Source organism: Gopherus evgoodei, chromosome 9 (genome assembly GCF_007399415.2).
Source record: "Gopherus evgoodei ecotype Sinaloan lineage chromosome 9, rGopEvg1_v1.p, whole genome shotgun sequence".
Lineage (NCBI taxonomy): Eukaryota > Metazoa > Chordata > Testudines > Testudinidae > Gopherus > Gopherus evgoodei.
In genome coordinates, this window is record NC_044330.1 from 65,305,307 (window position 1) to 65,318,289 (window position 12,983).

The 12,983-nt window shown below is 55.8% G+C and overlaps 1 protein-coding gene across 2 annotated transcripts; it reads right to left on the minus strand.

Annotated features, from left to right (window-relative positions):
- Positions 1–327: 327 nt before the first annotated feature.
- On the minus strand, positions 328–9,064 carry APLN (apelin). 2 transcript variants are annotated; one of them, XM_030575854.1, is made up of 3 exons: positions 8,851–9,064; positions 2,655–2,826; positions 328–1,989 (listed from the first exon to the last, which is right to left on the minus strand). In XM_030575854.1, exons 1-2 carry the CDS (start codon positions 9,062–9,064, stop codon positions 2,660–2,662), a joined length of 381 nt encoding a protein of 126 aa, XP_030431714.1. In that variant the 3' UTR covers positions 328–1,989; positions 2,655–2,659. The 2 variants fall into 2 exon arrangements, with proteins under 2 accessions (XP_030431714.1, XP_030431713.1); XM_030575853.1 differs by having other exon boundaries at positions 328–2,042.
- Positions 9,065–12,983: the final 3,919 nt, after the last annotated feature.

Consider the following 12,983-nt stretch of genomic DNA (forward strand, 5'->3'; position numbering starts at 1 on the left):
CTAAAGGGATGGGACAGACAGTCTCCTGCACTGGGCAGGGCCCCAGTTACATTCCACCACCCTAGAGCTGCTCACTACTGCCCACTGATCAGAACCTAACTGCCCCTCACTACTCCATTCCTTCCAGGCGTGGTCCCATGCAGCTTCCCATTGTGCGACCAGGGAATGGTCCTGACTGACTTGGGGAAAGTCCTTTGCAAGCTACAGCCAGGAAGCCCTGGGGGTGCTCTGCAGTGTCCAGGCTAAGCTGGGGGCTGACACACCCAGGATCACACATATCCCCATCCCAAGGGAGAAGGGAACAAACAGTGTCTGGACCTCCTAAAATAAGGGTTTATTGTCATCATAACTTTATTAGAAAGACATTTACACAGACCAATCTTTACAGATGCAGAAAACAGTGACCAACAGGGAACAGGTTTGTCTGGAGTAAGGCATCCCCATTTGGTATAAATTAGTATTTTATACAAGAATCACTGACAGACAACTGAAATATTACACAAGAGCCAGCTCTGCCTACCCAGTCGGTGCCCCTCACCCCATGGAGCTGTGCTGGCACCATGGCTCAGTGCTGGGGAGGGGTGTGCTCCCCACAGCTGGCCCTCCAGTGACTTCAGTGTGATTGGAGCCAAGATCCACAAGGGGAAACCCCTGGCGCAGAAGCGTGGGGGAAAGGAGCTCCCTGCCAGACTAGCCAGCGCAGATGCCAGATCCCACCCCTCCCTGCACCCTGCCAGGAGAGGGCGCTCCCAGGGCCTGTGTCATAGCACCATTGCAGTACCAGGGGCACTCCAACGCAGCAGGCCTCCCAGGCTCAGATCCTAGCCCCCACACCTAGGAAAGCCCCTCTTCCAAGGGCTGCTCCTTCACTCCCTCCTCCAGCTCTCGCTGGGTATGTGCTGTCCTCGCCATATGCACAGCAAAACAGACTGCAGGATGGGGATGGAGAGACAGTCATGTGGGGCGGGATTGGGTGTGGCCATGCTGTACAAGATCCTCTGGACCCAGCAGCCCCGCAGAGGGGCAGTTGCGAGAGTCATTGCAGAGCAACGGCCAGGGCACCAGGCCGTCTCTACAGCACCACGCACTGGACCGGTTTATCTCCCATGGAGGAAGGTGCGAGGTGTTCAAAGACATTGAAGAGGCCCTGTGCAGGTTTAGCACCACAAAGAATAAATAGACCCCCCCAAGCCGAACACCACCTTATACGCTTGCAGATGAGGTGCTCAGCTCTCTAGGGAGTGGAGGGGACAGGACTAATGGGGGATTGCCTAGGGAAGTCAGAAGAATAGTTTCTCCCCTTGTGCTTCTCAGCCCCAGTGGCCTTCTCATACCAGCCACAGCTCCCAGCCCCTAGCATGACCCCCGTCACAGCTGCACTGGAGCTACGTGCTCTTTGCTCAGCCTCTTGGCAGGCTAACAAGAAGCCAGGGCAGCAATGAGATCAGGCAGGATCATTACAGCAGTGCTCCTCCTCCTCGCCCCATGGAAACACCAAGGGAGCAAGGGCAACCCAGCCCAATCCCCTCAGCCCAGAGATCCCCATGCACAGGAGTCTGCGATCCTGCTGCTTCTGTGAGAGAAAGACAGTCAAGGGGACAGAGGGAGTTGGCAGCCAAGCACCCTTTCAGTCCTGAGCTATGTTAGGGGCCCACTCAGGAGGACTATGAGGCTGGCTAGGTCAAGGTGAGCCCTGGGCACTGTCCCCTCTGCTAAGGGCTGGAAAGAGGCGGGGATCCACCCCAGCCATCAGCAGGGAAACTGGAAAGATGCCAGCAGCTGCACCCACCTTGGGTGCCGGGTCTGCAGAGACAAGGTGCGGAGATGCCTGCTGCGCATATGCGGGTCTGTGTCTCTGTATGTGAGGGGGGTCAAAGTGCTGACAGCTCCATCCAGGGTGGCTGCATGACAGGCTGGCGGACAGGAGGAGCCTGCCCACCTCAGCAGGCAGGAGCGCCGCACTCAGGGCTCCATGACAAGCAAACCAGTCTATAAAACAGAGAGGACAATGGGAACGGGCCTTCAGGGGGCCAACAGCAACCCTGCAAGTGAACAGAGGCAAGGAGACAAGTCAGGGGAGGCCACAGCCCCCACTGGGAGACTGACCTCTCCCCCCAGCACCCAATTCAGCCCACACAGCTCCCTCCTGCATCTTTCCAATAAAGAGAAACCCAGGCTCTCCTCCTGCTTAAGAGGCTGCCCTCAGAGCCCATTCTGAGGAGTGCAGAAAAATCACATCTGGCTTTCTATTCTATAACCAAGCGAATGGTCCTGGGGGAGCCCTCTAACCCCCAACTGCAGATACTAAAGAAGCTATGGCCTCCAGGATAATCTCAGGGGACCCCACCGCCTCTAGTGCAGACCTTGGTAGCTATGAGCAGCTGGACCGAAGCATTGCACCCACTTGGGATGGACTCTGTTCACATCTGCTCTATGGACAGCAGCTCCGAGCACGGTCCCCACCCCCAGGACAGGTGTTCGGTGTCAGAGGGCTAGGATGAGGCCCGTGCCTAGAGCACCTGTACTCTGTTGGGATTGCTCTCTCAGCCGTGGTGCTTCCCCACATGCCTGCACCTCCCCAGACATGCCCTGTCACACTGTGCTGGGCTGGTCCCACGTGGCTCCCCCCATCTTCCCATGGAAAGACCCATTACCTGTGCTAGAAAGGCATGGGGCCCTTGTGGGAGAGACGAGGTCTTGGACGCCGGGACTTTCTCCAGCCATTCTGCCGGTGTCCTGCTCCATTCCGCACTCCCTTGGGGTGCACCAGGTTCCGGATGTTTCCTTTCTCCAGGTCTCTGCCATCCGGCGCCTCGGCCAATGGTGCTGGGGACAGAGGAAGTATGTTAGTGCCAGAGGCCCCTGCCCACAAAGCCCATCAAGTCACACAGCAGCCCTGGCATGTCCCAGGGCTACAGCCTCCCAGAGCTCAGTGGTTTCTGAACCCCTTATTCAGAACCCCCCAATCCTGCCCCAACTCTTGGTTTTCAGATCCTACATTTTGCCTTGCTGAACATAAGAACATAAGACCCATACTGGGTCAGACCAAAAGTCCATCTACACCAGTATCCTGTCTTCCGACTGTGGCCAATGCCAGGTATCCCAGAGGGAATGAACAGAACAGGTCATCACCAAGTGATCCATCCCCTGTCATCTACTCCCAACTTCTGGCAAACAGAGGGTAGGAACACCATCCCTGCCCATCCTGGCTAATAGCCACTGATGGACCTATCCTCCATGAATTTATCTAGTTCCTTTTTGAACCCTGTTATAGTCTTGGCCTTCACAACATCCTCTGGCAAAGAGTTCCACAGGTTGACTGTGCATTGTGTGAAGAAATACTTCCTTTTGTTTTAAACTTGCTGCCTGTTAATTTCATTTGGTGGCCCCTAGTTCTTGTGTTATGAGAAGGCATAAATAACACTTCCTTATCTACTTTCTCCACACCTGTCATGATTTTATAGACTCCAGTCATATCCCCCCTTAGGCATCTCTTTTCCAAGCTGAACAGTCCCAATCTTATTAATCCTCCTCAGATAGAAGCTGTTTCAAACCCCTAATTTTGCTGCCCTCTTCTGAACCTTTTCCTGGTGCATTTATCATGGAAGGACCTGCCTGGAGCCATCCCAGCACAGACTGTCCATATGTCTGTGTGAAGAGGCCTCCTCTCCCTCCCACCCCACTCAGGGTGGGATGGGCAAAGCCAGGGGCTGTTTCTATGGAGGGTGGGAAGGGCTAGCCCCTCCCAGATTTGGCTCTGTGTCACGCCCTGCTGGGCTTCCTTCCCCAGCTGCCTGCCAGAGGGACTCTCCTCTGGGGAAGGAAAGTGAGCTCAGCTCCTTTGCTCAGGGGTGGGCTGGGATCAACTGAAGCCCCTCACTGAGGCCAATTCATTTCCTTCCTCCTGAGGATGCATCTTGTGGCAGGGCTGGGGAGATATTCTTGGAAATCCCCTTCTAGGACTCCAGCCCTCCTTGGGACAGTTAGGCTCTGCTGAGGTTCTCCTCCCCCCACCATTACTGGCTGCACACTAAACCTGGCCCAAGCACAGCAGAGCAGGTCACCACTTCCTGGTGCTTCTCCCACCAGCAGGGAGAGGGACCTGCTGCATTTCCTCCTCTTCTCCCGGCCTTTGCATCCTGCCCAGTGCCACAAAGGCAGGGAGACTCCTATGGGAAGAGCCAATGGCCACCCCAGGCACGGTCCCTCTCCAGCCAGGGTGGGAATTCAGCCCCCACCACAGGTTAAACATTGGGCTATAGCAGAAAACCCAGTGCTGCATCTCAGCCCACTCCCTCAGCCAGCTTACTCTAAGCAGGGGCAGAGCCCAGGGCACCCAGCTGCAGAGAGCAGCCTCCCAGTCTTCTGCAGAGTAACCTGGGAAGGAGGGAAGCCCCTCTAGGGAACCCCCTCAGCAGACTCCTACCCCCAGGGCAGTCTAGACACTGCTCTGGGTTCAGGCACAGGATAAGACAGGGAATGCCAGTGGCTAGTAACTAGTCCCCTGCTCTCAGAGCCATTGCCAGGAATTGGTTACTTTGCACTCTTCACTCTCTCTGGATTCAGTGGCTGGATTTGCTGCCTCTGGCTGGAAGCCTCCTGGGCTATCGGCTCTCGCTTCCAGGCTAGCCCCTCGGGCCTTCTCAGCCCAGGCTGTGGTTCCAGGGTCACTGACAGGCAGCACATCCCTGCTGGGTGTCAGCATCCCAGCCAGACCTCTCCCTTGCCCAAGGCAAGGTGCACAGAGTGGTGATGGAAATGGGCCCAGAGTATGCAGCTGGTTTCCTGGATTACCCCCAGCAGGAGCCATTAGGCTGTGGAGTGCTTCCTGGAGTGACTTGGCCAGGTCACTTACAGACCTTGGCATGATGCCATGGGGAATTCTCTGGCAAGTGGGGATAGTTCATGCCAGCAGCCAGGGCTCCTGATATCCCTGGATCAAATAGCAGCCTCAGCCCATGCTCACAGTCACAGGCTCTGCATTCCACTCTCCTGCCCCGCACATAGCCACCCCCAGCCAGTAACCATGAGCCACCACTCCTCCGCACGCAGACACCAGGCTTTGGGGCAGCCTCCCTGAGAACTCCACATATCTAACTGCACACACAGCCCCACAGAGCAGCTGTGCCTGCTTCCATCACTGCACACTCACTCGCTCACAGTGTGGAGTACAAACATGCATCCTCCATGTACATGCACCACATACTGCCCACCCTACAGGCCACTCGCATGGGCTGTGCCCCACCTCACACACGTTGCCATTCCCTGCACTCTTTGACCCGCAGGGTCTCAGAAGACCCTGTGGGGTGGAGTCTGCATCTATACCAATGACACCTGGTGTTGGAGCTGGGATGGGGGCGCACCCCCCCCCACCCCCATTATTCCTCTGTACCATTCCACCACGCTGGGAAACTGATTAATCCAGTGAGAAATGCCCTGAATTCCAGAAGTCTGTTCCCTCCCAGGCACCAGGGCTCTGGGTTGCCCCTAATCCCCTGGGGAGTCACATAGCAACTAGTCTGCAAGAGGTCCTGGGCTGTGATGCAGGCTGGGGTGGGCCCTTGGATGATCCCATTACAATGCTGCCCCCTACCCCCTAGATAGCTCACCTTGGCACTTGATCTGGGGCAGGGAGAAGGTGGGGTAAGCTGCCCTCCCCTGTGCAGGGATACCCCTCCCCATTACAGTCATATGAATGCAGCCTGGTCAGCCTTAGCCAGAAAGGGGATCTGGAGGCCAGGGCTCCCCACAGCCACATCTCCAGAAGGTCACTGGTGCCATGGTTCTGTGCCTGAGGCAGAGAAAATGATGGGGGTGGGCTCCCAAGCCCTGGCCTGGTCCCAGGCTCCAGCCCCTCTGGTTGCCGGGCGGCACACAAGCTCCCGCGGCTGAGATGCTCTGCCCTGTCCATGTGGTGTTGTTTTGCTGGGCTCTCCAGCCAGTGGTTCTGACAGGATGTGGTTTGTTATCACCATGAAGAGCGCTTTGTCTGCTGGACAGAGGGGGAAGGAAGAGCCTACAATTCCTGTCAACAAGGTTCCATCAGTGAGGTGTTGATTAGCCCCCAGGCTAGCTTTGCGCATTCTGCCCTGCATGCCAGCCAGGGCCACGCTGGCATTGCCTGCGTCTCCACTGCCAGGGCCAGCCCCTGCCCCGCTAGAACATCTGAGGTGCTCTGGTTTAGCATCACTGGGCAGGCTCCCTCCCCTCTGCTGGGCAGCACACAGTGCTCGGCTAGGGAGATTCACCAGCTCCAGAGCCACAGGGCCAGTCCACAGTAACTAGAGCATGAGACCCCAGCCCCCCTTACCCAGACACTTGCTACTTAAGGGTATAGCATGACTCCCTGGCCCGACCCCCCTCCTTTGCCTTCATGGCTTTTCCTGGCTGCAGCTTGAGGCCCAGGATCGAAAAGAGCAGAGACCCTGTGGCTGTGGCCATTGCACTGTTCAGCACAACCCTGCTGCTGCTGAAGCCCCCTCCCCTCAACGCTGCAGTCTGGAACCCCTCACTGAGGTGGCACCTGCAAGGACAGGACCATTGCGCTGGCACTGAAACCTCTGGCGCAGCTGTGGTGTTTTCCCCTCATGGAGGCACAGTCTGCAGCAGCAGTCTCAGCCCTACAGCACAGCTCATGGTGAGGAAACAATCCTTTCACCCCACTCACAAGGTGCCGGTCTATAGCTTGTGTGGGGCTGGAAATCCCCTCCTGTTTGGGGTTCCAAGGCATTGGGCCAGACTCTATGACCACAGCTCTCCACCTGCCTACCAATTCCCAGGCTGCTCTGTATTGGGCACCTCACACAAGAACCCCTTGCAGCTGGCCACCTTTTCCATGCCTCCTCCTGCTGCTCTTGGATGCTGGCACTGCTGCTGCCTGTCCACTTGTTCTGTGCACACAGAAGCTTTCAGACTCCAGGGCTGTCACTCAGACACCTTTCACCAGCACCAGCACTGCTTAGAAGCACCTGTTTTTCTTTTGAGCATCTCATTAGCTACATACAAAATCTGCCACAGTCTGACGGTGCCAGTGTTTGGAGCACAGCAGGCTTCTGCTCCATGCATTCCCCAGGTGCGCCCTTCACTGTTCCAGCAGGGCAGGAGGTAAGAACTGGGAGAGAATTTCAGACAGCACCAGAACAATGGAAGGAAGATAGGGAGCAACTGTGAATAGGAAGGATACAAAAATGGGCATTAGACGCCCTTTGCACACTGTGAAAACACACCTCCACCCTGATGCCAGGGATCTGGGAACAAGCTTCCTGCCTACTTGAACAAGCCCAGTGGCACCTGGTAAGTGGCAGCCACTACAGCAGATGCAGCTGGGCAGGTGCCAGTCTGGCAGCTAGTATCACCATATGGGCATCCTTCCCATTACAACCACCAAGGATCAAACTGGCACCTGTGGGCTACCGGCAGAGGTTACATTAGCCAAGGCCAAAGGGGGCCAGCCCTCTAGCTGTGCCAATAGCAGACGTACTGAGCTGATCTTGGCTGGGAGTCACTGTGGGCAGCTCTCCTGGGATCCGTTGACACTCAGCATCAGGTGTTCTCTCCCCTTCTGCCTCAGCAGGCTCAAGGGCACACTAAGCAGTTTCTCTAGATCAGACTGAGACTCCACAGCTATCTGCAATGCCATTTAACCCCATGTGATCTGGAAGCTCTTTTCCTTCCCCATGACACTGGGATAAACACACACCCTGTCATTGCCTTGTAAGTTTAGCCTTTGTGCTGCTATGTTTAAACCATGAGCCTGTGGCTCCAAAGAGCTGCATTAAGTCCCAAACGATCTGTGTTTGTGGACCCCAGCTAGTCCCCAGCAGTGCAGTGTAGCCACATCACAAAGCCAACACACACTGCCAGATAATTAGGAGTCACTGCTGCAGGGAATAGAATGCCAGGGAGCTGTGGGGAAGGGCTGGGGGCCAAAGGCCAGACTGCTGGGGGGAGGGTGCTGTGGTCACGACGGAGCCATCTCTGCAGCTTTCTGCAGGAAGCGTGCACAGCAAGCCCCATGCTAGTCCAACCTCAAGCCACAGCTATTATCTCCTCACTTTCCTGACCAGACACATTCACCAATTAAACAGAGCTGTTGAAGCCAAACCACTCATCTGCTCCTGCCTTCCCCTTGCAGAGGGAGTCAGCGTCTGTCACCGGTGCTGGCTCCTGCACAGAAAGTTAACTCTTTTGGCAAGTCTGTTCTTGCAACAGGTCCCCTCCTGCCCTGCAGGATCATCGGGGGCATGGGCTGAGGCAAGGGCCCAGGTCAGGCCTGCCCCTTAAGGAGAGGGTACTGCCAAGGTCGGGGCAGCCTGCTGGGGAGGCACAGTGCCGTCATCCCACACTCCCATCCCTGCACAGACAACCCCCTGTTCACCCCCCCGGCCCTACTATGTACTCTTCTGGCTCCACACCAGCGACAGCACGTCCATGCGCCCCATCGCCCTTCAGGAAGCCTGGCAGGGGAGCTGCTTTGCTGCGGGTTAGTCAGACACACGGCCATGCCCGTTAACTGAGCAGATCCAGCTGGGTATGAGAGCGGACATGGCGCGGCTGGCACTGTGGGGCCGGGGAGAGGCTGGGCAGAACGGTGCCCATCACAGCCCTCGGCCGCAAGGAGAAGCAGGACGCAGAGCCCCGGGCCCCGAGGCCAGGAGCTGAGCGCGGCCAGGGCTGGTACGACCCGCTGCCTGCCACAGGTGTCCCGGCGCCCAGGAGAGGGGCAGCTCCCCGCAGCCCAGCGCCAGCCGCTACCCGTGCCCGACCTGTGCAACAAGTGCCGAGCCGGGCCGGGCCAACCGGGGGCTGCGGCCGGCCCTGACAGCGGGCACCCGGCCCCGGCGCACTCACCTCCGGAGCCCGCGCTCAGGCCGAGCCAGAGCAACAGCAGCGCCAGCAGCCAGCGCCGCACGCTCATAGTGGGACCGGGGCTGCAGACGGGCGCGTCGCTTGGCGGGGAGGGGCCGGGCTCTGCCAGGCAGCGGCGGCGACGAATGCACCCGCTCGCGCCGGGGGCTGCATTTGTAGCCGAGCCGTGCGCCTGGCTCCCGGCCCGCCCGGTCATGTGGCCGCGGAGGCTGGCGAGGGGCCTCCCCTGCTCGCTCCAGCACCCACCGCACCGAGGGGGGCGCGGCCAGCCCGACCCCGCCCGTCCTGGGGCGCTGGAGAGCCTGAGCGCGGCCCGCTGCGCGCCCGCCCCGCCCTGCGCAAGGACCTCGAGCGACCCGAGCTGGGGACCCCAGGACCCGGCCTGCGAGAGGAGCCCCATCCGGCCAGGGGACCTCTGGCCTAGGCCTCAGTTTTTCGAACTCCTTACCCCTTAGGTGTGTGTCCCCTGCCCCACCCCGAGCCCACAGGGCTCCCGAATCAACATTTCCCTGCGTTCTCTGTAGGCGTCAAATTCTGACCCCCCCCATACACACAGAGAGGAACTGATCCTCCCCTTCTGGTCCCGTCTCATCATCTTCACCTTGGCAGGCTGGGGGTACAGCGCTCCCCAGGCAGGGCTCCCTGCAGTGTTTAATTGGTAATGAAACAGGTGCTGGGGCTCAAGCAATTTTTTTATTTTCATAACTGATTCACCAAGACTAGAGGTGCCAGGGCTCTGAACTGCCAGACCCAGAGCTGCCAGGGTTCAGTCCTGGCAAGCCCTGGCACAAATTAAGCACTAGTTCCCTGCAGTGGGTGTTTCATACCTGCAGTGAAGGGGTGGGAATGATGAGACAAGGTGCAAGGGCAGGTAAAGGCAGTCCCTAAAGTGAGATTGGCTTATGCTCAGCACGTGGGAAGGCAGGGGAATCTCCGGCAATGGGATGTGAGCATCCCTGTGAGAGTTCCTCACTCTGCACCCTAGTCTGCTGGGTTTGAGATCAGCCTGTGAAAAGTTGGTGGTGCTCCACTAGCCCCATAGCTCCCTGGGAGCAAGAGAGAGAGCGCACCTGGGGAAGATGGGGCCAGGGGTGGCTGCAGGCTCCTGTGGACAGGCAAGAGCTCAGTCATTCCCCAGAGGTGGCTCAGCAGTGCCACCCCTCTGGCCTCCCCAAAAGGAAGGATAGAAAATGGGGTAACAAATACCATTCCCTCCCCATCTCCTGGAGAAAAACGACCCCCTGGGTTGCAGGGAAATGGCTCAACAGAATATACTTCTCCCTGAACGACTGTTCTCTTTTGTGTTGATCTTGGTTCTCCATGTCCATAGGGAGCCCCTTCAGTTGCTGGAGGGGTCACCAACTGAGTGTGGTGCAGGGAAGGAAGCAGGGTAAGGCCCTGATCCTGGGCTTGTCCACGGGAATGAGGAATGCAGCAGACAGACACTTCCCAGTCTTCTGTGTTTGTTTTCAGCACTTGATCCACAAAAAAAAACAAGGAGTCCAGAGGCACCTTAAAGACTAATAGATTTATTTGGGCATAAGCTGTCGTGGGTAAAAAAACCACTTCTTCAGATGCACTCTTCAGAAATGGGTTTTTTACCCATGAAAGCTTATGCCCAAATAAATCAGTTAGTCTTTAAGGTGTCCCCGGACCCCTCGTTTTTGTGGATACAGACTAACACGGCTATCCCCTGATACTTGAATGCTTGCTCCAGTGGCCTTACTGAGGCAGCACCTATATGATAGCATAGTGCTGTGTATGCTATGGGCCCGTTTCTGAGCATCATTCCATTGCTACAGATCTGGAGAAATAACATTAAATGCAATGGGCCAGATCCTCCACTGTCTGGCACCACGAACACCACAACACCTCACGTGTGCAAAAGGAGTGCAGAGCTGGGGTCAGGGTGCAGAAAGATTCTGATTTGGGAGCATTTCACACCCTCATGGCACATGTCTTTACTGAGGATCAGGGCCAACAGAGTTACAGCCATGTAAGTGTAGGCCAGAATGTGACTCTACTCTGGGTAGATTCTCATCACTTGGGATGTAGAGAACTAAACTCAACAAATCATTCAGTGACAGAATTGGTAGAATAGTAAAAAAAGTCCTGATTTTGTGAATGTTATTGCAATCAGAAACATCAATCAATGTGTTTCTCTCCCTCTATCTAGCTATTTCTAAGTCTCCATCACCCTAGAATCTGAGAAACTCACAAACATTGATGAATTTATCTTCACAGCACCGCTGGGAAGTGTTGTTAGCCCCTGAGGCACAGAGAGACCATGTGACCTGTCCAATGGCACACTTGAAGTCTGATTCAGAGCCAGCAATTGAACCCAGATGTCTTGAGACCCAATTCTGCGCTTTAGCCAGGAGTCCAGCCCTCTTCAAAGAGCCATGCATGATGTTCATTATTGGCAGGCATTCCAGTGAGCAAATCCCCAAAAGGCCACATATTTTAGCATGAGCACTTTTCATTTGTCATTGGTCATTCACTATTGTTTAAAAAATTTCAGTCATCCAATCATGAAGCAGAAACAATGCTCTGTGGCTTCGGAGACCAATCACAGCACGAATAATAAATATCAAATATTGACTCTTCAAAGTGAACTGTTTGCAAACAATCTGCAGGCTGAAATGTGTCAAATACACTATCAGGCCAAGCTTCCAAATAGCAGTTACGTTTGCAGAAGTGACAAATGATTTGCTAAATGAAACCAGGACTAAATTCATAATAAATACTATTCCTAATGAATAGTTCACCTAGCCCCACTGCTAGCTAATTCACAGCAGGGCTCCATCTTGCTTTGGACACGGGTGGAGTCAATGCCCAGCAGTAATGTCTATTCTAGTTCGGATTGTGATGGTTCGGTAGATACAGAACATCCCTGTATTGCAACAGCCTTACATTTCTTGCCCAGTGGCTCCTCAGAAGTGCTTTGTGGTCAGCGCTTTCCCTGTCCTCCCTGTTCAGCATAGTGTCTGCAGTCAGCTGCCTTAAATCTCAGCCTAGTGCCCATTGTGCCCCTTTCAGTGACAGCCTCAATTGTGAGCCCTGCTGGGTGCCTGCAGAGGAGCAGAGATGTTCCCCTGCATAGGTTACCCACCTTGCTGAACCTGTATGCTGGGGGAGTAGCAGCTGCCAGGCTGCTACATTCTGCCCAGGTGGGTGAGCAGGGGTGGGAAAGGGCTGGAGCCCTGGCTTCACACTCAGAGAGCCAGGGAGCGCACCAGAGCCAGGGCAGAGGGAGAAGTAATCTGTGCCAGCAAACGGGTTGGGACCCATGATTCATCCCTTGGAGCAAGCAGGAACCCAACTGTGACTCTCAGAGTCAGATTCTGGTTCCCGCTCTGCCCAAAGCCCAGCAGCTACACACTGCCCCTTTCTGGGGCCGGACTGTAGGGAGACAAAAAGAACAGGAGTACTTGTGGCACCTTAGAGACTAACAAATTTATCTGAGCATAAATAAGGGAGACAATGACTCTCTTTCCAATACCTTCCTGCACTATGCCCAGGTTGCACCTCCTGTCCAGCGTTTGGGGAGCTGCTGGCTAGAGGTGCCCATGCAGCGATGCCTCTCCTCCTTGTGAGAGTTGTACCCTTTGTAAAGGACTCGCCTGTGCTGAGGGCAACATCTTCTGCACACCCTGGGCTACAGTAGGTTACTCCTGAGGGCATTCAGCACCAAAAGAATAAAAATTCTGCACACAATATTTTAAAATTCTTTAAAATTCTGCAAATTTTATTTGTCAAATAAATGTGGAGGCTTCAGCATGGCATTGGGGAGCACAGGCCACTGTCTGCACAGAGATGGGAGATCACTGTGCAGCTCCCCCTCCCCCGGGACATGAACTCAGTGATGAGACTACACCCAGCCATGACACAGTGCAAGGGACCCCAGAAACTCCCCAGGCCAGATGCACCAGGAGTGGCCTGTCAGGCTCATCAAGGCAGGATCCAAGTGTAGAGGGGCTTAGTGTGGGGGGAATCCAGGTGTGGGTTGAGAGGGTTCTGTGTGGGGCAATCTGGATGTGGGTGGCTAAGTGGGGGATCCAGGTGCAGGGAGGGGAGATCTGGATGCACAGGGGCTTGTTGTGGGGTTCTGGGTG